Below are 26,485 nucleotides of genomic sequence, written 5' to 3'. Positions count from 1 at the left end.
TGTTTTAAAATGTTGGTAATGATAGCAGTTTGTTTAAATACAATCATAAGTGAAGTTCTTTCTATTAAGAACCCCTGTATGTCCAGAGTTCTCAAGGTGTTACTATATGTCTTAGTTACATATTCCAGTGTTTTTTAAAATTGTTATTTGGAGGGGAGGGGTAAATAGCAGCATGTACAGAGAATGAGAACTCAAACTTATTTCTACTATGCCAGAAGAAAAAATATTTGTCACTGTCAGAGCTGTTGGAGCCTGAATTATGATTCAGCCTGAATGAGTACAGAGGTATTTCTCTCTTCCATTGTCCAAAATCCCTTGTGAATGTAAGAACCTTGGCAGGTACAGAGAAACAGATGATTGTTCTCAGAGGAGTGGAGAAACGATGATTTGCCCTGTGACAGAGACACAGTAGCACCTCTGTTTTTGTTTGCCATCCCTTGTCAGGATCCAGCCCTGTTTTGCTGGACTTTTTTTTTCAATTGGACATTTTATCTTGTGCAGATCAGGTAACTAAATACCTATATTGAACATAATCACAGAAAAACTCTTTTTTTTCCTGCGGTTTGAGATTAGTAATTGAAAGTTCTGTTTAGGCAATCATTATTGAGTGTGATAGTGCTGAAAGGCAGAGTACAAAAATGCTATGTATCTGGAAACATTATTATATCCTTTTAAAACAAGAAATGAATTGTGTTTACCACAGTGGGAATGAATCGTCTTCATCAAGCATCCTTTTCCAGCCCCAAAATATGATGATATATAAAATACAAGAACTGTTTTCAAAAATGTGTTTTTATTTTCACCATGGAAAATTACTTCTGTGCTCATTTTTTCCCATTGCTAAACCGGATTAATGACCTTCAACCCTGATCATTACTATTGTTGGTCTTTCATATGCAACAACATGTGCGTGTGTATAAACAAATGCATTACAGTTCTTGCCACATGGACATTAAACTCTCACACATACAAGTAAGTCATCATTTCAGATAGACGTAATCCAGTCATTTCACAAATAAAGCATCAAGCATTAAAAGGACCCAACTGCTGTGCCTTCCAAAGCCTTGGCGGTGGCCTAGACTACTGATGTGTTGTGATCGCTGCCCAGCTTGCTGACCGACACCGTCTCATTGCTTGCTTATAATTCCTCTCTGCTCCTATTCTTTTGTTGTTTTGGGAAAATAGGCTGTTGATAGACACATGTGATAAGATTTAAGTGTAAAATTTTGCTGTCAGTTGCATCTCACTGGGAAGAGCAATGTATTAAAGAGGACTTGGATAGCACACGTGCAAGACCATGCTTTTCTCTAGTATTACCTTTAATTGTATTTTGTCAAATAACCTGATGCAGAAACCATTTCAGATATCATCCTAAGGATCTTTTGAGACATTTGCAGAATAAAAAGCATGTAATTATGTCTTCTATTTTATTGATGTTTGTACTGTATTCTCATTTCTCCTGTTAGCTGTTCTGAGTAATTGTGATTTTGAAAGCTTGACCTAAATGTTCTCTTCTACATTACTGCAGTGTATCTTCTCTATAAGCCTATCAACATACATTATGCTACAACTGAAGGAAGCATGAAAAATTAATGATTTACTATATTTATAGGATTCTCCGTGGTGGAGATGGTCAGCCATGGAAAACATATTGCAATAATAGTCCAACAGCTTAACAAGTTTAACCCTGAAAATCAGAGCGTGGAGGATTTCTTGAATGAATCAGCTAAGATGTTGCAGGTATATTAAGTATCAGTTCATCTTACATAGCTTACTTAGTTTTATTATGTAATTTTAAATATTAGGTTACCTGTTTTCTAATATGTTATTGTAAATTTCATAGATTTTTGTTACAGTGACTTTTTTCATTCATGAGTAAAGTCCAAATTTCTTATGGCTATCACCAGAAAACAAGGAAGTGAAGATCAGAGGGGTTGAAAAACTGCTTGGATAGCAACAAAAAACAGGAAAGCAACAGCCTTCTAAAATAGATCTGACAGTGGTAGGGAAAGCTTCTCTTCCACTTCTGACTAAGCATTTTGTAGTTTCCCATCTCCTTTCCTCCTTCCAAACAGAAGTTTCTGTCCGCAGCACTCACTGGTACGTACAAATGCAGTTCAGAAGCTGACTCACAGGATCAGGTATTCATGCTTTGAGGACATAAGTGACCATCAGAAAGTGGGATAGAAGGCAAGTGACAGTAAATCAACTACCTGATTTTAATCTAATACAGCAAGTAACCAGACCAAGATTTCCCAATATGTAGCTATACTGGCTGAAGTTCCCATTCTTTCCTGGCAATAGTCTGTCACCTCTTCCCATCTCTTTGTCCTCAGTGCCATCCTGATTTGTGCTGATGCAGCTACTGGATTGAATCAGCTTTAGAAAATCACTAAGGGAAGACAGTAATATTGTTTAGACTGCTATTGTCTGTGCTTGCCTTGTATTATCAAGCTACATTGTTGGAGCCTTGATTCCACATTGCCACATAGCTCCAGTGCTCGTTTCCACTTCTGACAATAAGGTCTAAACCACTGCTGTTCCAGTTAGGTAGTCTTTTACATTGATTTTGCATAAACATATGTGACTACAGGGATATAAAACTGTGGAGGTGTGATATGAAAATCAGAGGCTGAGGCATACGCATTTGTTGGGTGCTTGCTTTCTTAAACAGTTTCCACTCAGGCCCCTAGTTTCTGCCTGTAAGCCATCTACCAGGGGCATAAGACCATTCTTGTGGGAATCTTTGCATATTAAAGCAGTTAAAATGGCTGGTGAAGTGAGGCACAGGAAAAGAAGTGAAAGTGGGCAAGACAATATGAGTTAGAATGAAGGACTTTACAATACGGATATATAAAAAAAAGAAAGGCATACAATTCAAAGGGTCAAAGCCATAGGGTGAAAATATACTTCCTTTGCAAATGATAGTAAGAAGTAACAGGTAGATTTCCATATTAGATCTTTTAACTAAGTATAGAATCGGTCTTTGTTGAATATGCTGCTCAAAATCCAGCACAACGTTTCTGTTGGTTTCACTGTGCTGCTGCGAAGGTGACACAGTCCAGAGGTTTGCACAGTAATTCAGCAAGATTTTCTTCTTCATTTCTAGATGCTGTAATTTTAATTATATATAAGGTTAGATAATTAAACCAAAACCCAAAATACATGATTGTGTGAAATAATAATAGTATATTTTGCTCTTTCATAGAGAGTGCATAGAAATTTTTATGGTTTGGCAGTTCACAATGGTTGGGAAATGGCCGTGCTACAGCAGTTTGGAATACTCTGCTAGCTAAATATTGGGCAGATGGAAGATAAAGATTCTCTTTGAAGATCCCTGTCCTTTCTCTTACTCATCCTCAAACTTAACTTGTGCAGGTCTCTTCATTTAATCTGTCCCAGTTCCATCTCTTCAAGTTGTTGATGCCAGTGCTGTTGTCACTGTCCGGCAAGCCCTGCTTGCCTGTTAAAACAAAACGCATGCAAGTGGGTGTTTTTCACTTGGCAAAATGCGCATGGATTTTCCTAAGAAAACCAAAAGGCCAAATTTGTAAGTAACTGTTCGGCCCCTGAGTGCCACTTCGAAAATACATCCCTAGTTGTTTCCATGCAACTACTTACTATTTCCAAGTAGCTAGTTAAAAAGCTGAAAATTTGTCAACTTTCTATCAAATATCAGTTCGTTGATTCAGACCGTGTGACCTACTCCCACCTTTTTCCTCTTGAATAGCCTGGGAGGGTATCCATTAACTTCAACAGAAGCAGAAGCAATGTCTGGATTACTATTATTTTTATTTCTGAATGCATTTTTGTAATTTTATTTAAATATCAGTGTTCCCATCTGAACATGTTCTCTCATTGTAGGAAATCTTGTCTCAAGCTTTGAGACAGAAATCTGTTTGGGAGACATTTGGGTGCACAATCTGCTTCCAAGTATATTCCAGAGGGACTGCCCAAAGTCAGAAACATTACTCTGTACATATATTGATGTAAATGAGATAAGTAGTTGGCCGTCTTTATTTATAGAGAAATGATGGCATTAGATACTGCTATCAAGAGTTATGTTTTTCTAGCTGTGTATGCGATTTAGCTTTACACAGTCCATTTACAGTAACGGCAGCTGCACATCTAATCCCTGTGCACTGCTTTGAAAAAGCACCCATCTTTCCCTGAGTTTTTTTAATTGAAGTAGATCAAGCAGATAACATATCCAATAACCATTGGGATACATTTTTCTTTTTCGCTTACTGCACTTTGCAACCACTCCATATTTCAATATACAAACAGGGAATCAGAAAGTTAGTTCTAAAGGAATAGAAAGTGAATTTTAAAGACCAGAGGTAAACCATTACTTTGGCAGTAGTTCAGGTCTGTCTGAACCACTGTATGCATAAAGACAGAATCTTCTTTTGGAGTGATGGAAAAGTAGAAATAAATTGCTGCAGTGCCAGGTAGTTAGTAGTGTTTAAAACGAAGGTGTCGGGAGAGAACATAATCTCTACAAGGCCACTCAGGAAGCAACAGAGAAAGACACGTTCCAGTCTCAGTTCCTATCTTCCAACTCCTAGTTCACACTTCTATATAAAAGTGGAGTTAGGGAAACTGACTGATTATTAGCCTCCTGTTTTTAGAGAAGAAAAATGAAATACGGTAAGGAATTTTAATTCTTGAATGGTGGGAGATAAATAACATGGTTTCCTCTAACTAAAATGTTATGATCAAAATTAGTCTAGAGGTGATCCTGTGTTAAACTCCATACATTTTATTTCTGCAACATGTGAATTTTACATCATAAAAAGCATTTATCTTTGTTGTTCTCAGTGAATGATCAGACTTGATTCTCTTCCAGGAAGAAAACTACACTTTGACTTGTAATTCAGTTATTTGCAATCTTTGTTTATTGCATTGTAAGTTATGATGTTTATAACATAATATTGGACTTGTTTTTCACTGCAAATATTTTCAATAAGAACAGAAGTTCATTAGTAATATGACGGATCATTCCTAGTTACAAGCCTCCACCTTCCATCATGAAGAATCATATGTCCCTCAAACCTCCTAAAAACAAGTAATAAGTGCAAGTAAATGCTTTTGCTTCGATGTTGTGGCCTTGTTGTTAAAACAGAATTCAATTTGAATTATCCTGAATAACACATTAGCCTAAAATAATTCCTGAAATCTATCTCGGTTCTTTTAAATTATTAGTATTCACATTCAAATTTACATCTCTATTTCGGTTGTTCTTCATTTGAATGCCCAGATGACTTCTCATTGTTTATCTTCCTAAGTGCTTTTTAATACTCCTTTCATCAGACTGACACCCTCCAGATATTATCTTCGTTCTTGTGTAGTAAACACCCTTCTTTTTATTAAGCATTCTTCAATTAAATCTATCAAAAATGATCCATATCCAGAGTAATCCTCCATCCAGTGTATATTGTACATAAGGATATTGTTTCATCAGGCCATTTATGGAAATGGACTGCATCTGTTCATTTTGAAAAAAGATTAAGTTTTGTACCTAACTGAAGCATCCCAGGCATGTTTTCTTCCTTGTGACTGTTAGAATCAAGCTTTTGCTGTGATAACAAGAGACAGATTTTCACACAGAAGCTACCATGCAATGTTTGTGCCTTTCTCTATGCAAATAACTCACTTTATTTTCAGTAGGATTCTTTGCTTCAATTAGAGTTGCAGGATCAGACACATCCTATTGACCTTTATAAATCCCATCTACTGAAAATCTTACTTCTATAAAATGAGAACTCCCACCCCAAATCCACTGTTTTACTCCTTTATCCCTCTCATGTTGATAGCAAGATGAACCTGTTCATGAGCATTCTGTTTCACAAGAACATGGTGTAATTTGGCGTTACTCTTCCTAGTCCTCATTTGTGGTGGTTCAGCTGTGTGTCTCACACATGCCCACTCAACTGTGGGTAAAATCCCCAAATGTCAAAAGTCATAGATTTATTTTTAAATATGAAAATAATGTAATGGAAGATTATTTTGATACAGATGGTGAAAAAAATCCTACTAAATTATGCAAATCTAATTTATAGTATTAGTTACTTATATATATGCAGATTAGGATCTTTCAAAGGAAAGGATGGAATCTGATTTTTCTCCAATATGTCCCACTCGTGGTTTAATATTAAGGGAAAATAATGTTAACTGTACCTTTTCAAGATGGTTAGCATTATCACATGAAGATGAAAATACTAGCTTGTGACTGGAACATAGACTGTAGATAGTAGAAGCAGGACATTCTCCTACTTATATCCTAAGATCCCAGGGGTTTTGCTCCCCATTGAAACTACTGGAAGGATTTTCACTGACATCAGAGTGAAAGAAGACTGGGTTCTGGTGACTGATTCAAAACCCAGTGAAGTCAATAGAAGTATTTCCTTTCATTTCCACAGCGTTTTGATTAGACTCTTGGAGAGAAGTAGCACTGATGTCTGAAGCACTATAAATTAATCAGACTGCACCTGCAAAATGTGCATATTCTGCCTAGAAGTAGACAAGTTCAGTACGTACTATTACTCAGTTCTCTCAGGAGGTGAAAGCTATTTCATCTTTTCATCAAACATTATCTTCTTTCTGAAACGTTTGTTTCACCTTTAAATCTTTTCATGAGAAGTCTCAAACAGAGCGCAGCTGATGATCCTTTCCTTCCTTCTCTCCAGAAACAAGAGCTTTTCTTTCTCTCCTTACTCAACCTTTTCTGATCGCTGTGGCCCTTGAACAGGACCCATTGTAACCATCCTTATTAACATACGCCCACAGTGGCAAAGCTTGCTTTTTTGCAGATACTTCTCCATTTAATTCATGCTATTTCATGTACTAAACAGTTATTGAAAGTTGTTTATGTACAAAGGCCTGTGCTTAAGCTTTCTTACACAGTCTCTGCTGTCCTTGAAGAAACTTGACTGGTTCCCAGCGACTGCTAAGTATCAGGGAGCAAGGAAGCAGGCTAAGGGCATTAGGGATTTCTCAGAATGGGGAGATAACACCAATCAGCACATATTGAGACAAGAGTCACATGTTTTTCCCCAGGATCGTTCAGGATAATTTCAGACAGGATCACTCTTTTACAAGTGAAACACTTGGGAATCAGAAAAAGCTGCAATTCAATGCCATAGAGAGAACACTTTCAGATATTTGTATGGGAATGACATTGTGAACACATATAGTGGCATTCTACTTATATCCAGTGCAGATGTTGCTCAACACAGTAATGTATAGGCTTCCAAACATTAAAAATATAGGACTATCCAGTATTCATCTACCATAAACTTATGCTTTACACAGCAGAACAACAAATAATAAGCTGTAGCATTGGAGATACAGAGGCTGTTTCCTGAGCATAAAGTAGGCATATTGCTCAAGATCTACATTGTCTTCTGATAAATTTCAGTATTTGGTGCAACAGAAGATGATAGCTGCATGTGCTACTTTCACCTGTAAATTATCTGGCCTTCCTCATGCTGTAGGATACACACAATATACTTGCAAATGTAGTTAACTGCTGGTTGTTTCAGAGAAATAGATGAGGTAAAGTACACTTGAAAAGGTAAGAAGATGGTCTGATGGACATAACAAAGGCTCGCAAATTAGCCTTTATTAATTCTTGTTGCCACCAATGACTCGTTGTGTTGCCTGAGGCAAATCTCTTATCTGCTCCATACTGTAGTTCCTGCTTTTACAAAATAATATTAGCCAGAAGGAATCTCATTAAATGCAATTAATGTTAGTGAAGTGTTTTGAAAGCCTCATGCAAAAGGTGCTATAAATGTACAACCTGTCATCATATTGTACTGTTTGAGGATCATTTGACCCACTTCTGAAATACATCCCACTGACATAAAACACAACGTAAAGCCACACAGAAAGAATGCACTTAGGAATTAGTGCTAGAAATTACACGTACCAACATATTACTTTCCCAAAGCAATTGTGATTTCAGATATACAGATGAACTGTAAATATCCTTGATGAAATACGTTGAGGGCACTGCACTTTCTATGCAGAGATTATCCTAACTGTTTTAAAGCATTGGATCAGTTTTTAATTCACTAGATTATCAGCAGGGCTTAACCAACAACTGGCTCACCTTTGAGATTTCTTACCCAAGTACTTATCCTGCCCAGTCGTGTTTAGTTTATCATGAGTTCTGATGAGATCACTTCCTTAGATGACATAGCTGCAGGCTGCTTAACTAGTCTCAATTTTTATATGTAGAAAGAGAACACTTTTTACCATTTGTAGTTGAAAGCAGATTCAACTGGTAGTGTTTCCTGACAAGACTTTTTGGCCTGTGGTCCACAGAATTACCAGTCAGTACTGATGTTCTGGGGCACAGTTGTCCCCAGGCTGCACATCCTGTCACCTTGTTGCTTAGCTCAAGGCCATGCAGTGGTTATGTGCTTTCTTGCTCAGGGTGTAAGCAAAAGTAAGCACTTATTTCTGTGTTTGTCCTAACAGCTAACTTCTGACTGACTTGTTAATGCAGAACAGTGAAAGCAGATTAAGTGGAAATATGCAAATGCATTTTTATGCTGTAGTCTCTGTTGTATAGGAGATACGATTTGGGCACTGGTGTCATCTTGTTGTTATCTGCTTGCCTACTTTTGGTCATCTCTCTAAAGTACATTTGAAAAGCACTGGTTTGTTTTAGGACTTTATGCATGCACAATATATCAAAGTACTCAAAAGGTGAGTGCAAAGATTCTAATCAAGTAAAGATCATGGAAATACTTTATATGCTAGCTTTCTAATGGAGGTAGTTGTGAGAGTTTTTGTTGGGCTTGTTTCCAATGGGCTTGTCCAGTTTTACTATGGACTTTCTGCTTATTATCAGAATAATAGTAATCTGCAGATCAATCTGTTCATTAACAACTGCATTTGTTCAACTGGTTTAGATTCAAAATGTCACAATCATACTTTTACTGGAACTACTTCGTCCTTTCTCACTTTGCTGTTTGGCTATTTAGGTTTGCTTTTGCCTTTTATGGTGAATTCTCAGGTATCTCATATCAAATATGGGATATATATTTGAGCATTTAGTGGGGGGGTAGATTTGTGGTTTTTCTTTGTCATGTTCTATGTCAAGTACTTTTATGAAAGAACTTCCATAAGTCTTCATCCAGAAAAGCTGTATTTGGGATGGACTGTGTGCCTTACAAGAATTCTCAGTGCCTAGCTAAATGGAGTCCATGCTTCCCATTAAATTATTTTTTTTTTTGCATGTTTTCAGATGTATTCAGTCTCTTTTTTCTGCCCTTCGGTTTGTGTCCCTTCTGTATCTCCTATTGCGACCTACCTTCCTTTTCACTCCTTTCTCTGTGCTCCTTCTTTACCACCTCGCTCTAGTTGGCTCCATTTTCCCAAATGCGTTACCCTTTATCTTTCTGCCTTCTCAACTACGACCTGTTGGTTCTCCTTTCTCTAGAGCCCTGGTTAAGAATATAGGCAATATCCTGCTCATTCGCACTCAGTCTCTAGTGCTACCCAGCAGACACTGAAGCTTCCACAGCTCCATGTAATGATTAGTTTGGTTACACTCTGTTTCTTCTTACCCAACATATCTGGGTCACAGAATATATTTGGAGTTATATCTGATTACTTCAGTTACAGAAACAAAGCTTTTCTGTCATTTTAACGATTATTAGCCTTAAGGACCTGAAAACCACAAACTGAGCTTCATTCTGTTTCTGTATGTGTATCATTAGTAATATTGTCTATTACAGTTCTGCTAGAGAGGTGGTCAGATGTATTAGTGTTATCCCAATGGCAGTAAAGAAATTACAAGGATGTATGTAGGTGTAATTTTGCCTGCATACAGGTATATGTGGATATGCATATATAAATATATATGGATATGGAGACAATTGTATGGAGGCAGTACTTTTTTCTAGTGATGATGCACAAGTTGGAAGGAATGAAACCTGGCTTTTGAGCAGGAAAAAGAATTATGCTTACTCTGAATGAGAATCTGAGAAAATGCACTTGGAATGCTTCTGCATAATTTTTTAGATTTGGAAGTTAGAACTGTAATTTTAAAATTTTGCCTTGTATTTGCTCAGTCTCAAAGCCCTATATAGTGTCATACATCAGAAAACTCACATAGTTCCTTCCAGTAGCCTCTAATAATACCTTTAAACTAGAAATTAATCACATTAGGGAAATAAAGTGATCAAGGTACTAGCAGATAGCCTACTAGGCAAGTGAACCTCTGATTCGATATATTACTGTGGTTCAATTGTTCCCACATCTCAGAGCTGTGAGAGAGATCATACATCAAATGTGGACTACATGTTTTCAGAAGACGCACTTAGCTTTTTTCTTGACTTCTTGGCTAACCTCCTTAAGTCAAAGAATCATTATTGTTTGTCATTTTGTCATAGTGTGGCCGTCCTTTTTCAACTCCTGTGATAGCAAACTGTTCCAGGTCTCAGATTTTATTGCAGTGTTTAAAGGTGGTTCATACTAGGTTATCTCATGCAGTAACAGATATTCCATAGGTTACTTATTATGATTGAAACTCTCTGTAAAATTTAGGAGCACTCAAACTTTTTAAAGGGATTAGGAGGTAGGATACAAATGGCTTGCAGTGAATATCTGACCCTCCTTTTTCTCTTATCTTGTGGTATTACATGAACATTATGAGTGACCAAGAGCACAGCTGGGTAAGAAACAGTCTGCATTAACAAGAATCCTGGCGCTCACAGGTTTAGTTTAAATTAGCCATGTTCTCCAATAGTAGGTTACAGTAGCAGTTAGTCTTTTCCATAATCCCTGTCTAGCTTCTCCCCTTGATTTAGTCTCCCCAGGTGGCACAGGTTTGACTGACAAAGAACAGGTTTCCTACCGGAAAAGCAAGTTCTTACTGAAACTTTCTCATATTGTTGACTAAGTTAATCATTGCTCATAGCTCAGAGACTTCAAATTTTCTTTGCATTAACTGTTGACATTCACACATGAAGGCCTTTTAACTGAATGCATATGCCGTCAGATAAACTGAAAGTTTAACACTGGAGAAGGTTACATTTTACTTAAGAAGGGCCATTAATTTTTTAGGACTGTCCATATTTGACAGCATTAGAAGTGTCAGCCCTGACAAAGGCACTCTGTTCGTTATTCATGTTTTCCAATTACTTCAAAACGATTGTACTTCTTTTTGTACACAGCTAACATTTTCTTTCCAGGATACATTAATCGTTATTAATTTTGTATCTTTATAGACTCTTAATGTAACAGAAGAAAAATTTGTGTTGGATACCCTAGCTGGATGCATAGAATATAAATCCTTATTGGATGTAGTAGTCAATGCCTTTTTTGTTCGGGATGGGAGGTACTGCCTGGTTTCTGAGCGGAATCTCTACATAGGTAAGTTTTCTTTAAAATACCAAAAGTGTTTACCACAAAACTTCAAAAATATTATTTTACTAGTGTAGGTCTTAATATTATATTGCATTTGAAGAATTGTCGTTGTGCCCAGTGCAGTATGAGGTACAGGACCTTTCCCAATGGCCTTATGATGTAAAGCCTAAATCCTGAAATTGTTATTTAGTTTGGATTCTCACAGCTGTTAACTGGAATTTTGCCTAAGAGAACTCTGCAGGATATGCCTGCAGATGGAAAATAGCATCAGTGGCTGGAAGAAGTGTCTTGGAAGTTTAACCATCACTTTAAAAAATGTTCTTCAGTAATTTCCCTTTATTCTCCTCTATGCAACCTAATACCTCTGCCATTCAGATAGGAAATTCTGTAACAAAGCTCTATCTGCTGAGGAAGACAGCATGTCTTACAGTATGAAGATATGATTGTCTGTATCCATACATAGGCTTCTTCGTTACTGATCATCAAAATGACATAAATAGACTTCTGTCTGCCTCCATGAGTGCGGTCAATTATTTTCCTTTTATTAATTACTTGGTTAGAATCACTTACAATACAGCTGTATCTGATGGTATGAACTAGTTAATCAGAGTCGTTACTACTCCCAAATTATTTCAGACATTGAGAAGTACATTAAAAAATAATTTTGAAAGTATTTTTATGCTATGCATTTAATACACATATACTGAGGTTGATTTATTAAGTCCCCAAAGAAGTCACAAATTGCACTGGCATTGGTTCTCTGAGTTAGGTATGTTCTGAAGCTTTGTGGGTACTTAGTGGGTGCTTCGAAAACTCGAGTCAATTTAATTCAAAGTGGTTGAAAAATACAAAAAACTCTACCTAATGTAAGTATATCTACATTTTACGTTTTAAAAGCTACTGAATTTTCATGGCAGTTCTGGTTGCTTCTGTCACAATCTGGAAAGGTATAGAAACCTAAATCAAATAACAAACAACAGGGAACCTAAACTGTCAAGGATGAAATTAATAGTATATTGAGTTTATTCTAAGTGGTAATGCTTCATTGTCTCCATTTCTCCAAAGCCATGCTTTTCAGTGTCTGGGGCACATAAATTATACCTTTAAGCTTAGTGTTTCTATAATTGGATTGTCAGGACTGGTCCACTCAAAAGCCTCCATTAATCATAGGCAGAGGGTAGGCCCTGGAAAATTTTCCTTTATCAACAAGTTGAGAGTCTAAGGTCATTGGCTTACATTGTTTTAAGCTGCTTGTGATTCCCTCTGCCAAGCTGCATTGACACTTAAATGATCAAAGCTGCTTATAAAGGCTGTTGCTATGTGTGAGCAGATTTATATGTAATAAAGCTTGTAGGAGATAAATGTGTATTCTGCCAAGACTGCTTAAATACGTTGCCATGCTAAAGCACAAGATCGAAGCCTAACGATACACTGAGTTGGCTGCAGCACACTGGTCAGAATGTGCTGATTTTGTCATTACTGCTTGGTGGCAGCTAAAATACTGCAGTGCAAGTGAAGCCTGATTGATCAAAGTGAATATGGTCAAATGAAAGCTGATACTTTCATGGACTCATGGACTTTACAGGTCTGCAAAAATCTCAGAGCACTGACTGTGCCTCTTCCTGTATCAAACTTCATACTTGCCAGAGGGGGAGGCAAGGAGCAGGTTTGGATTTCCCAGAGAATTCCACAATTTAAAAACTTTGTTTTATTCTAATTCAGAATAAAAGCAAAGATTAGAACACTTTCTGCAAAATCGTCATTGGCAAAAAAAAAAAAAAAAAAAGGAAAAGAAATACTAGAATGATGATACTTCATGTTTAAAAATTTTGTTATGTATAATATTGTTATGTATAATAAACTATGATTTTGGAACAGAAGAATAAGAGCTATCCTCTCTGAAAACATTAAAAACAGGGTTTGTTGAAAAATTCACTGTCAAAACTTTCTTTTATGGCTCCTGTTCACATTAATTTTTCTCAGAATAAGCTTGCTGATGCTGAAAATTTTGGTTACACTAAAAGAGAGCCGTTTCCAACAATGTAGTACGGTCGGAAACTTTTCAGTCATGGCTCTCAGGAGCTGTCTGACTCCTGTTCTCCCTGCCTTGTTGCCAGACTAACAGAATTTCACAGATGGAATATGCAGATGTTTGTTGTATAAGCTGGTACTACTACCCAAAGAAACAAGCCACACTTTTTCTCATCACTGGCCACTCACTCTCACTCCTGTGTCATATCTTCTCTTGAGTTAGAAGTCGTGTTTAGCAGCCATCCTGTGAACTGATCAAGAAAGTGCATCAGGTTAAAATTCACAATGTTTTACCTTGGCTGTGTGGGTGACTGTAGTTGCCCGAGAGAAGAAACACCAGGAAATAAAAGGAGGGGATGAGAACAAGCAATTAGGGGCTGACAGAGCTGATTGGTTTAGTGGTGATGTTGGCAGACAGAATGACAGTGAAATCATGGCAAGATCTTGCCTTCAGCCTCACAGGATTCCAAATGCTGCTATGGTAGATCTCCCAGTTTTGCAAACAGGTATTTGCAGGCATCAAAAGGACCTCTGTGAATGACTTCAGATAGCTACAACTATTTTACATTTTCTATGTAAGTGACTAGATTGTCAGCTGTTAGAATTCCTTAAAGTTGTGTAGATTTGCACTAGTTTGGATCTGACTTACGAAAGAGGTAACTAATTTGTATGAACCATGTCATAGAGTCACGATGCTAATAATGAACAGAGGGATAACATTATATTATAACTTCATATAACAATTTCTCATTGTCAAGCATTGTATTGCCCACTTAGATAAATGATATTAAAGACTATTTAAAATTAAGGTAACAGTCTAAATCCCAGAGTATGATGAGTAAAGGGTATAGGTTTATTAGAATTTCCTGCTGCATTTTAAATGTGTGTCTCTTTTGATAGTTATTTGTTATCTGGCTACTTTTCAACTAGAAGACCTTGGTCTTCAGCACTTCAGCAGAATTGTGAAATCTCTGGACATTGCAAAAATGCAAAAGGTAATGAAAGTACAAAACATTTTACAAAAATAATTAATTACTTCTTCATTGTGTTTGATTAATCAGATGACTTTTCTCAACTTTCAGGATAATTGAATTGAGAAATTAATGTTTGTTTAAATTCAGAAATTAAATTAGTATTTTGATTTCACAAAAAATTTCTATACTTACACAGTGACTATCTCATATTGAGTCAAAGATCAATTTAAAATGTATTTTATATAATCTGAGAAGTCGAATAGTCACATGATTTACAGTTCATGTGATTTACAGTTGTCCCTCTAACTTGCATGCTCACTCTTGGCTCTGCTTACGTTCTTTCTTTGACTTAGGCAGGAGAAGAAGTTTTTTCCATATGAAATCTATCTATTGAAACTTGCAGTTCCTGCTGATTAGTGTTCTTTTTTTCCCAGCAACCCACTCCCACTTTGATTATCAAGCCTATTGTTCTTCCATCACTTCTTGTCCTTCCCCAAAAACAATTGCTCATTTGCTGCTATGTATGTACCAGTTACCCCATTACAACACATGTGCAATTGACCAAACTGTTGCTGCCAAATAGAAAGCACAGCAATAAAGTTCTGCCTGTCATTTCCTCTCTGGAGTCACAAATTTGGGGTTTGCTCTGCTACTTGGTTGCTAATTTTCATGAAATTTGTAGAAATATAAATATCTTCTGCTTCTCTTTTAAAATGGTTGAAGGTGCTGATTATCGTAAAAGCTATGTTGTAAAGGGGGGCAGAGGGATTAACCGAACGACAATGCTTTCTCATAAGCCCTGTTTTCTTAGGAAAATGGGCTAAAAATTAGATTACTGGTGACACAGCATGTGTAACCTTTGATCATCCAGATGTTTCAAAGCATAGTCCCAGCCCAGCATTTGAATAACAAATATGGAATTCAAAGCATAGGCAAATTTCAGTAATTAATACTCAAAAGGCTAAGGTTTATCCGTACACTGATTACTTCGAATGTCCATGTGGATGCCAGTATCTCTAATGAGTACAGTTGCTTTGTAATATGTAGGGAGAGAGTAGGTTAGGTTGTCTGCATAACATTTTTAGAAACATTATTTGCTTTGTTTTGATGGTCTTACTGTGGAATGGTTTTCACTAATTCCTTTCAGAGACAAAAATTACATATTTCATTAACTGTTAGAAAGAACAGAGAAGTGACTGAAAGAATTATCATAATCTGGTAGACAGACAAATCACTCTGTCTAAAATGCTTTCCCAGCCCCTTCTTTGGTAAACATCTTAGACACCAGCCACTGGATTGGATGCATCTTGAGCTCGTTCAGCTAGCAACACAATTGTCCCACTTCATGCCGGTTATCTCGTGTTGATTCCGTTCAACCTAGCTTTATATGGCTGAAGTGTCAGTGCCCTGATGTTCTAGTTCAGATAATTTCTCCTTCCTTGCCTGTGATAACTCTTTTGTAATAGGGAAGTGCTGCATTAGGCAATGGTCTGCACCTGCTACTTTTGTTCTTGTAGATATAACTTTGTTTGCTTAAGTGTCTTAGAGAACCTTATCACCATGGTACCTTGGTTTTCTTCTCTTGCATTAGAAGTTCTTTGTTTCTAAAGTGATGCTGGATTATATTAATGCACCTGCAGCAGAGGATTTAGAAGCAGCATTTGGTCCTCCCAGCAACAGAGACAAAAACAGCAGAAGGCAGATCTGCAGCCTTAGCAACAGAAGTTACTAGAAATTTGGGATTCTCTTTCAGGATGCTGACCTGTAGATTTTGCCTGATGACTACTGCGTGTGAGTTCAGTTGAGATGCAGAAACATTATTCACATATATTTACTTAGAATAGATTTACTTTAATTAAAAAAAGTATTTTTTCTGCACATCACAGGCTGAATGGAATTTTCTTAATCATGCACATAAACCTTACTCAAATGAGTTGTCTTCAGTTGAATGAGATCAGCTTGTGTGAGTAGACCTTTCGCTCAAAGGACTGCATGACATTCCATTCAAATCAGAGTCACAGTGTTTCCCCATGGCTGATGCGTGTTCAAGTATTTTCGTTTAGGCAGAATGTCCAGGCAGAATAATAGTGCTACCTCACTAACACATGTTCATCTGCTTCAACAGAAAATCATAAGCTCTCATTCTGTATTGTTAAGAATACATGCAAAAATTCTTTACGGTTATATAATTACAGAACCACAGGATAAAACCCAATTTTGTAACTTTAGTGTGATTGTTCTTCTGAGAACTTAGCTATGCATTGCTAGCTCAAGCCTATTTTTCTGTTCTATTATTCATAGATATTATTCTTTTATATTTGTTGTAAAATTTAAGGGTTTGTATGTTAGAGAAAATACACTGTTGAAATATAAAGTTGAAGTAAACACCTTTATGATTTCATAACTGCCCATTTTTTAATGCAAAAATACTAGTGTTTTCTTTCTAGCATTCAAGAACCTATTTTGTTCTGTTTCATGTTCTGATTGTTTCTAATAGCAGTAAAGTGTTTTATAAAGAAATTATGAGATCTGCAAAGGAAAATCACAACATAAGAACTGGGTATTGTCATTGCTGTTATGATGAGGTAGGAATAATAGGGCAAGATCAGTAAGAAGTAGGACAAGATCAGCCTCATGGTGGACATAGAGGTAAAAAGAGTCCAAGGTGGGTCATACAACATCAGAAGGATCTGAGGCCATGCTCAAAACAGAGTTGCCCGTAACGATTTCGTCATGGGGGAAGCCTTCTTAAGAGCTTCTTGCTTTCCTCTTCATTTTTCTGCTGCAGTTGAAAGGATCCTACAGGTTGTTGAGTTGGCACAGCTGAAGAACTAAACTGCCATAAGAGGGAAAGAATCAGCAGATGAATAGAGGAGCAGATAGGAACCTCCTTGATTGCCTTTGCTACTACAGTAAATGGCTGTGGGTGTGTACAGGCAAAATAACAGCATTCTCAGGAAGTGGCTGATCTGTATAAAGAGAACCTGCTGTTTCTTGCAGTTACTTCCTTAGCTCAAGAGTCAAAAGCTTATGTTGTGAATATAAGGATTTAAACTCTGCAAATGACTATAAAGATAACACCAGATAAGAAAACTTCGCATTTTTTATTTGGTTGGGTTTTTTTTCAGAAATCTATACAATCCTGCTGTGTAAAAATATATCAAGAATATTAGCAGGGCATGTTCAAATTCTCAAAAGCAAGGTATTAACTCAGCCCGCCTGTAAAAGTGCATTACAAAACAGTCTTTAATTATACACACTTGTCTTACTACAGTCAGAGTACATTAAAATAGTAAAAATGGGTATGATTCATTTCTGGTGTAATTCCACCACTTCTAGAAGGGAAATGAATGGTGGTTATCATGCTCTGTGAATAGTGAAGCTCTTGGAACACTGAAGACAGAGAAGTAAGCAGGATAATGCTGTTACCAAAATGACGGTCCAATGACTTCTCTAAGGAGACAGATGCTGGTAGCAACCAAACAGAAATCTGTGACAACTTCAAGCTGCTTTTTTCTGCTATAAAAGCAACAACTGCTGCTATGGGGGTTGCCATCTGTGCCACATGTGGCCAAAGACAAAACAGAAATATAAGGGATTTTTCCTAGCAATTCAGTTCACAAAACACAAGTTTCTGTTGTTAGGAAATGAAATGTGCTATGACTCCATGGGTCTTATTCTGGCGACATTCGCCATCTGTGATATGGTTGATCAAGACCAAGATTGTGGACTTTGGCTCAAGCGATCTGGTCAGAAATGATGTCTGGTAATCCTGCATTGCCATTTGCAATCCCTGCCCGTTCCAGGGCTGCATTCAAAGCCTTCTCTAGCATGATGCATATGGGGCATATCCTTATTGTAGCATTTCTCTGGGGACTGTGACTAAAACAGTACTAGAATATATATCACAGTATTAATATCTGATTACAGAGGTAACTATTCTCTGTACCTCAACTATTCTCTGTACCCATCAATTGCATAACTACCCATTTGTGTTAATGTAGAGTGAGAGGTTAATAACTGGTACATAACTGGTGTTGCAGTAGGAGGCCTCAAGGGGTAATAGCCAGCTGTTGAATACGACAGCTAGAAATCACTGTGTGCCTTTATTGTAGTTTCATCTGCCTTGAAGAGGTAGTTGTGTTGCAAGTACTTTGTAAAAGTTAGTTACAGCAAACATTTAGAAGACCTAGATGGAGATCAGTCAGGGGGAGCTGAAACAACAGTTCAGAGGGTCAGTTCCACGTGGCAATGTAGTAGACAACTGACTGAAGCCTCTGAGGATGGACTAGGCTATAAAAGAGGAATACTGAGGACATAGAGAGGGAAGAGTTCGGCTTAATGAAAGCTAGTGAAAGAAAGCTGGAGGATTTATAAATCACCACCTGCAGTATTTCTACATCGCTTTCTTCTGTGAGCTCTGTGAATACCTATAAATTTGAAACTAGCTTCACCCCTCAGGGTCTGCTTTATTTCAAGTATATCAGCTCACGTTCAGTCCACCCCTGTATACACACTTGCTTACATAGGTTTAAAAACACATTTTCTATAAAGTTTTTGTATAGTCAGGGCCTTCCATAAGGTAAGAAGAGTGCTTTGGCAGGGGACAAGTTCACTGGGTCTACAACCATATATACAGCTGGGGTACCTGGATGTAGAATTTTGTTACAATAACTGGTCAAAGTAGTGTGTGTAGAGCGCATCAGTTCTGTTGGAGAGTGCGAACTCTGTCTAGACTTCTAGCATTTTATTTATACCTTGCTTAAGTACAGATTACTATGTTAGGTGAAAAATGTAACCCAACATGCATGCACTACAGAGAAAGATCCTCCATAAGGGGAATGAATGAGTTTCTAGACCAATGGGATGAAATACATCCCTTACTGTGTACTTAGCAAACTCCACTGAATCTGGAAGCACCATAAAACCAACTTCTTCACAATTCAGCACTTAGGTTATAGTCATGTTTTTACGGATGAAATATAAGCAGTTCTATGCCTTCTTTGCCTCAGTCTTTAGTAGTAGAACTAGTTGTTCCCTAGACACCCAGCCCCTTGAGCTGGAAGACAGGGAGGGGGGACAGAATGTGGCCTTCACAATTAAAGAGGAAGTGGTCAGTGACCTACTACACCACTTAGGTGCACACAAGTCTATGGGGCTGGATGGGCTACATCCAAGAGTACTGAAGGAGTTGGCGGATGTGCTCACCAAGCTTCTTTCCATTATCTACCAGAAGTCCTGGCTAACTGGCGAGGTCCCAGTGGACTGGGAATAGCAAATGTGACACCCATCTACCAGAAAGACCAAAAGGAGGATCTGGAAAACTACAGACCTGTCAGTCTGACCTTGGTGACAGGGAAGGTCATGGAGCAGATCATCTTGAGTGCCATCACAAGTCATTTACAGAACAATCAGGTGATCAGGCTCAGTCAGCATGGGTTTATGAAAGGCAGGTCCTACTTGATGAACCTGATCTCCTTCTATGACAAGATGACCTGCCTAATGGATGAGGAAAAGGCTGATGAGGAAACCTTGACCTCTGTAAAGCCTTTGACACTGTTTCCCATGGAATTCTAGTGAAGAAACTGGCTGCTCATGGCTTGGATGAGCATACGCTCTGCTGGGTAAAACACTGGCTGGACAGGCAGGACCAGAGAGTGGTGATCAGTGGAGTTGAATCCAGCTGGTGGCTGGTCACTAGTGGTGTTCCGCAGGGCTCAGTACTGGGGCCACTTCTGTTTAACATATTTATCAATGGTCTTGACGAAGGGATAGAATGTACCCTTAGTAAGTTTGCGGACACCACCAAGTTAGATGGGAGTGTTGATCTGCTTGAGGGTAGGGAGGCTCAACAGAAGGACTTGGACAGGCCTGATCAATGGGCCGAGGTCAACTGTATGAGCTTCAACAAGGCCAAGTGCCGGGTCCCGCACTTGGGTCACAACAACCCCAAGCAGCGCTACAGGCTTGGGGAAGCGTGGCTGGAAAGCTGCCTGGCAGAAAAGGACCTGGGAGTGCTGATTGACAAGCATCTGAATATGAGCCAGCAGTGTGCACAGGTGGCCAAAAAAGCCAATGGCATCCTGGCCTGTATCAGCAATAGTGTGGCCAGCAGGAGTAGGGAGGTGATCGACCTCCTGTACTCATCATTGATGAGGCCACACTTTGAATCCTGTGTGCAGTTTTGGGCCCCTCACTACAAGAAAGACATTGAGGTGCTGCAGAGAGTGCAGAGAAGGGCAACGAAGCTGATGAAAGGCCTAGAGAATAAATCTTATGAAGAGAGGCTGAGGGCACTGGGGCTATTCAGTCTGAAGAGGAGGAGGCTTAGGGGAGACCTTATTGCTCTCTACAGCTACCTGAGAGGACATTGTAGAGAGGTAGGTGCTGGTCTCTTCTCACAGGTAATTAATGATAGAACAAGAGGGAACAGACTCAAGCTGCACCAGGGTAGGTTTAGGCTTGACATTAGGAAAAAAAATTTTACTGAAAGGGTTGTCAGACATTGGAATAGGCTTCCCAGGGAGGTGGTCGAATCACAATCCCTTAATGTGTTTAAAGGTTGTTTAGATGCGGTGCTTGGAGTTACGGTTTAGGGATGTACTTGGTAGAGTAGGGTTGATGGTTGGACTTGATGATCTCAAAGGGCTTTCCCAACCTGAATGATTCCATGATTCTATGATCTTCTTTTGGATGGTGTTTTTTTATGCCAGCATCTGCAACACTGGGGAAAAGCAGTAGTTTCTAGACAAGAATGGGAATCCAAGCAGGTAATATTAATTTAGTCCTTCAGTTGTCGATCAGTCTTTTGACTCTACCAAAAGCACAATAGATGAAAATGAGACTAAATTTACAGGTTATTTCCTTGGAAATGGTCAGATCAAGACTATAGATTTCAAGTAGCAAGCTTTTTACACCTGTTGAACATCTGCAGCAAACAGCTCGAGTCAAATCTGATTTGTTTATAGCTGAATTATTCACAAAGCTCTGAGCCAGCTTGGGCCTGGCACCACATGTGAATTAAGAAGCTGCTTGGTAGTCCTCCAGAACTAAAAACTCCTTACAAAGACTTATATGGCTCTGTGGAAAGCAATCCAAGACAGGGCTGGTGCCAAGTCTGAACTAATAAGCTCTGCAGTGTCCATTCGAAGCTTCTCAAGGGACTGCACACTGCTTTCCAGTGTGTCCCATAATGTCAATATTATTTAGCGTGCTTTTTTCTGTTACTGGGATTATTTCAGCATGATACTTGCTTGTACTTTAATTTCCAAGAATTTTAATGAAAAAGTTTAGGTTCAAGTTTGGAATTTATATCACTGTAAATGATACATGCTGAATCTGAGTGCCATTTTTCAAGAGTCTGTTTCAAAAGGCCATTTGAACAGTTCCAGTTTTAGAAAAAGGCTCTTGACCTTCTGATGAACTCCAGCATGAAACAAAAGTTCAAATGTTAGTTACTATTTCTCCAGCCTGCAGAGCCCTACAATGTATAAGTGTGCCAAATTTCAGTCTTCTAGTTTAATGGGAATACGCCAATTAATTATATTTCAATAAAAGAAGAAACCATATTGTATAGCAGGTACTGTAATTCTCAGCAGTTCTCCCTGCCCAGTTCCTAGGGAGCTGAAAGGAACTTAAGTGATTCAGGTGCAATGCCAGGCCTGACGTATTTCTGGGCACCATGAATCATCTAGCTATAGATAATCAGGAGCTGATTGTAGGTATATTAGGCTCTGAAACTCTATTGTATAATTGTACTAAAATCACTATATTGCAGTAGTAATTAATTTTGAATAAAACCTTTTGTTTCACAATATTTGAAGCAAAGTAAAGATGCATCAACACATCCCCATGTTGTAGCACCTAGATTTTTTTTTAGGCCACTAAAAATATTTTAGTGTCTATTAACGTTTCACAAAATAGGGCTGAAAGACATAGGGCTGTCCTAACAGAACTAAGAAGAACTTACAAATTACCGAGCATCTATGATTATAATTACAGGGTAAAATACAAGCAAGTTCTTCAGCAGTGTTTGTAGTAAAAGCAACTATCTTTTTGTAGTCTTATATACACCATATCTTCAGTATTCGTATTTAAAAGAAACCACTTATTATTAGTTTCTTAGATTCTTCTTCAATGCCTTGTATTTGAACACATGGATAAAAGATGAATGGAGTCAGTTCTACGATTCATTGTACGTAAAAGAGAACTGGATTGATCCACTGCTAAGGTAAGCAGTATTTAAGTAGCCTGTGGCCACCTCAAAGTTTAAAAGCTGGGGAAAGCTTGCCCTGAAAGTTCAATTTGCTGTTAAAGTGTTTTTCCTATTGAAGTCACTTGTAACCCTTCTTGTCTTCATAAGGCTGTAGTAATCCCTTTTACTTACCCAGAGGCAAGGTTCTCTCGTAGAAAAGTCCTTTCCCAGCTGCTTCTCAGTGCCCCTGCACAGATCAAACATCACACTTGGAAAAAAACATAGAAGGTTCAAATTATCTTGCAGAGTTAGACTCATGCCTCATAAGTCACTTCAACAGCTGTATGACATTAAGCATTTGAAAAAAGATGTTTGACTTCTCTGAGTTTGGCTTTATGCACAGATTTGTTTATGCTGATAGTCATAAAATCCCTTCTGAGCAAATCAGATAAGCATGTAAACAAGTCTTTAAAAATTATTATTTATTTACACAATTGCAGCATCACTTAACAGTTTAAATGCTCTGAGATGCCAGGTGTGTTCACACATTGGGTAGGTGGTGATACGGTAGCATGAGTACCTTTGCCAAACTGGAACATTTTCTAGCAGAAACTAGCTCTGCATCCTATCGTGTCACTTTTGCACTCTCGTTTTTACCCAGGACACAGAAATTAGAGCTAGCATTGGTACACCAATGTGGCTACAATCACACACCCTCCTCACTGCAGTATAGATTAACCCAGATGATGGCAAACACTATTAGACAAAAATATAGTACAATGAAAAAGAGGTTCCATCTAGTTCTGTCATATCAAAGTCAGTAGAATTATCTTTCCATAGCATGTAGATTATGCCAAATTAGCAAACATGTAGCATAGATTGGTTTGCAATACTCCAGAGTCCACTGAACTCTACAGGAATTGCAGGGGTATGTTTGAAGTCAGAATTTGACTCAATACATTCCATTGTAGTGATTCTGATCACAGCGTACACTTAAAATAGTATAAAGGTACAGGTAGAGATGGATAGAGATATACACACATACCCACACAGGTTTTCTATGTAATGCACATGCAGGCAGATGCTTAATGTATTGTTTTTTTCATTAACACTAAGCTTATTGGAGCTGTCCTTCACAGTCAGTTACATTCAATGTAACGAACATGTGTTTTGCCTAGAAGCAGTAAATGTAAGTTGTACAAGAATGTTAAGGACCATGTTTGGTCACTGGGTTTGAAACTTCCTTCAGGGGTCTGAGGATGCATTGATCAGTTTAATCAGTTCAGTAGCTTAAATTCTTTTAAATATGTCTTTGTATTCCTCTTTCTAATGTCAATGAGGTTAATATAAAGAGTCCTATTTATTTTAAAGGAGCTGCATGACTTGCAGAATTTACTTGCAAGCCTCATCCCATAATGACAGTACTAGCTAAGGTAACGGCCACATCAGCAAGTTACTGTAAATTTGCATTGTCAGCTGCTATTGATGTTCTGGGAATGCTCCATTGCATGTGTAATACTTAAGGACAGAATACATATAGAGGAGGAATAACAGGCATGAAGCTATCACCATAATTAGCCCTGTGATAACCTGTTTGTGTCTTACCTTGAATTCGGCACCTTCCTGTCATTCCTTGGAAGAAGTCTGAACCTCCATACAAGCCAAAATTCAAACACAGAGAAACCAAAATCATCTTGACTGCCTCACAGGGTTCACTGGGGGTTCATTTGCTAATTCACAAACTCCTTACATCTTTTTTTATTAGAACTGCCTGTGCTTTGCGACTGATTTATGTGTGCCCTGTCAGTTGGTAAAAGTGGCAAGACTCAGACCACTGTTTGTTCATAGTCTCGTCATCTAAGTATGTTAAGTGTGCACTTGGCTTGTGATAGTTGCTTTTCTGATGCATAGTCTGGTCTCCTGCTGCAAAATGCACTGGCGAGATAGTTGCTTATTCAATAAAAACTGGCTGTTTCACCACTAGTTGTCTGGATGGACTAGCATCTATCAGAGGTGAAGTAACGCAATCCAACTAAATCATGAGTACATAGATCAATTTTATTAAAATTGAACAGCTGAAAGCATTACAGAATTTGCACCAATGCCAACCTCATATACTCTGTGTGAGTTTGTATGAAAGAAAAAAAATGAAATAAAGTTGAAAAATCTGTTTTTATTTGAAGATGGCAGCCGAAAGTACAGCAGCTGATTGGACAGCTCACAGATAAATTGAATAATCGTGCTACCACTGTGAAGACTTCGACGGTCACTCAGCCAAAGGAATTTAATTTGACTGTACCCAAACGACGTGCCATTCCTATACCTTTGCCAATACCAGTGCTGGAAAAAAGGCGACCTGTGAGTTTTGTTATGCTTTGAGAGATACTAAGTTTTATGTATGGTCCTGCACAAAATCATGGTAGGGGAGTTAATAGTCTGCTTAAAAATAATTATAGAAAATTTTCAACCTTTGACAGATCAACAAGGATTTTTGTAATAGTCTGTGTTATTGATGGTCAGATTTCTAAAGAAACCCAAACTAATTCTTTTCATTTCAGTGAATGTTGTGTAAGCAAATTGTAAACCAAACAAAGGAAAGGGAAAAGGTTGGTTCCTGTAGTTGTTTTGTGACTTTTGGAGAACTATACAATGGGTAGAAACTGATGACAGCATGGATACAAGTGTTTCTGGTAGTTCTTGGATTTGTAAGATGTTTGCTTTGGCTAATGCACTGAAGCAGGTAAGAAAAGAACATTCAAATGAAATTTTTTTATAAACTTAGATATTTGTAGATGAACTCTTATTAAAGTAAATGGCAAAGCAATTTCATTGGAGATGAGATGTACTCTAGGTTTGCAACTCCTCCTTGAGAGTGGAATTTTATTCTTTTCTGTTTGTATTAATGTTGAAGCTCTAAAATGAAGGGGTTTTAGTTTATATTTGTTGTCTACGTGTAAATGAGACTAGATTTGTCTTGGAAATGCTAAGCTTTTATTTTACTCATTGTCTAAGATTGTGATCCAGTTACACTGGTAAAAATGAGAGACACATGGTTGGCTTTAAGTAAGCTCACTGGGGTAAGGCAGACAAGATTTGGGATCAAGCTGCTATGACTAATTTAATAAAGACTCCCAAATCAACTATATTTAAATGCAGTGGGAAGTGAGCTTGGAAGTCATAGTTTTGGGCACTATCTGCCACCAGTATTAGCACTTCAGGTTTTAAATAATACATGTGTTGAATGCTCTTAGAAACCATTTACATCTTAGGATGGCAGAGCAATTTAATGGGAGTGTGGTTTAGAGTTAATGGGATTTTACATTGAAACAGCTTAATACCAGGCTCTGAAAATCTGCATTTAATAACTACTTAATCAGTATAGGAATTAGTCATATTGCCATCATTTTAGTACCTTTTTTGCTGTGCAGCCCCTCTTAGAAGAAATTTGCTTTGATGCGGATGCATTTACTGAAGTTCACTTGTGTTGTTAGGATTATACTAAATTTGGTTTACTTTCTGGCCAAGTCTGAAAATTTAAAAGCTTGTATGAATCTAAAACCATTAGCACAGTAGTGACATATGTTGTGCTCATTTCTGTACCTATCTCAGCAAATTAAGCTTCGCTTTAATTTGCCATATTGTTGCCAGTATCACCATTTTAGATCCTGAACTGAACAGAGACTGAAAAGACAGCCCAGATGGCAAGAGTGAGTTATTAAAGTGAGAGCAGGCCATAGTTTTGGCTACTGTATAGTGGAGCGTTGTATGTAATTGAGAGGAATGTACAGAAATAAAGCTCCTCCAGATTACATCCCATAATCTGCTGCAGAAATGTGCTCATCCATTTTCTCACAGAGTTGTTCTTTTATGAGATATCTAATTTTTCTCATGGTTCCCATGC

General features: G+C 37.9%; 1 protein-coding gene across 1 annotated transcript in view; it reads left to right on the top strand.

Annotated features, from left to right (window-relative positions):
• Window positions 1-1,626: 1,626 nt before the first annotated feature.
• The window catches only part of CFAP99 (cilia and flagella associated protein 99), a 57,331-nt gene continuing 32,472 nt past the window's right edge, over window positions 1,627-26,485 (top strand). Inside the window, exons 1-5 of the mRNA XM_009949490.2 lie at window positions 1,627-1,740; window positions 11,247-11,391; window positions 14,317-14,411; window positions 22,508-22,620; window positions 24,768-24,942. Of these exons, the coding sequence (XP_009947792.2) occupies window positions 1,630-1,740; window positions 11,247-11,391; window positions 14,317-14,411; window positions 22,508-22,620; window positions 24,768-24,942 (639 nt within the window). The 5' untranslated portion in view covers window positions 1,627-1,629. The remainder of the gene's footprint in view (window positions 1,741-11,246; window positions 11,392-14,316; window positions 14,412-22,507; window positions 22,621-24,767; window positions 24,943-26,485) is intronic.

This window comes from Leptosomus discolor, chromosome 4 (assembly GCF_034619465.1).
Source record: "Leptosomus discolor isolate bLepDis1 chromosome 4, bLepDis1.hap2, whole genome shotgun sequence".
NCBI classification, from domain to species: Eukaryota; Metazoa; Chordata; class Aves; order Leptosomiformes; family Leptosomidae; genus Leptosomus; species Leptosomus discolor.
This window is presented reverse-complemented; position numbering and strand designations above follow the sequence as displayed.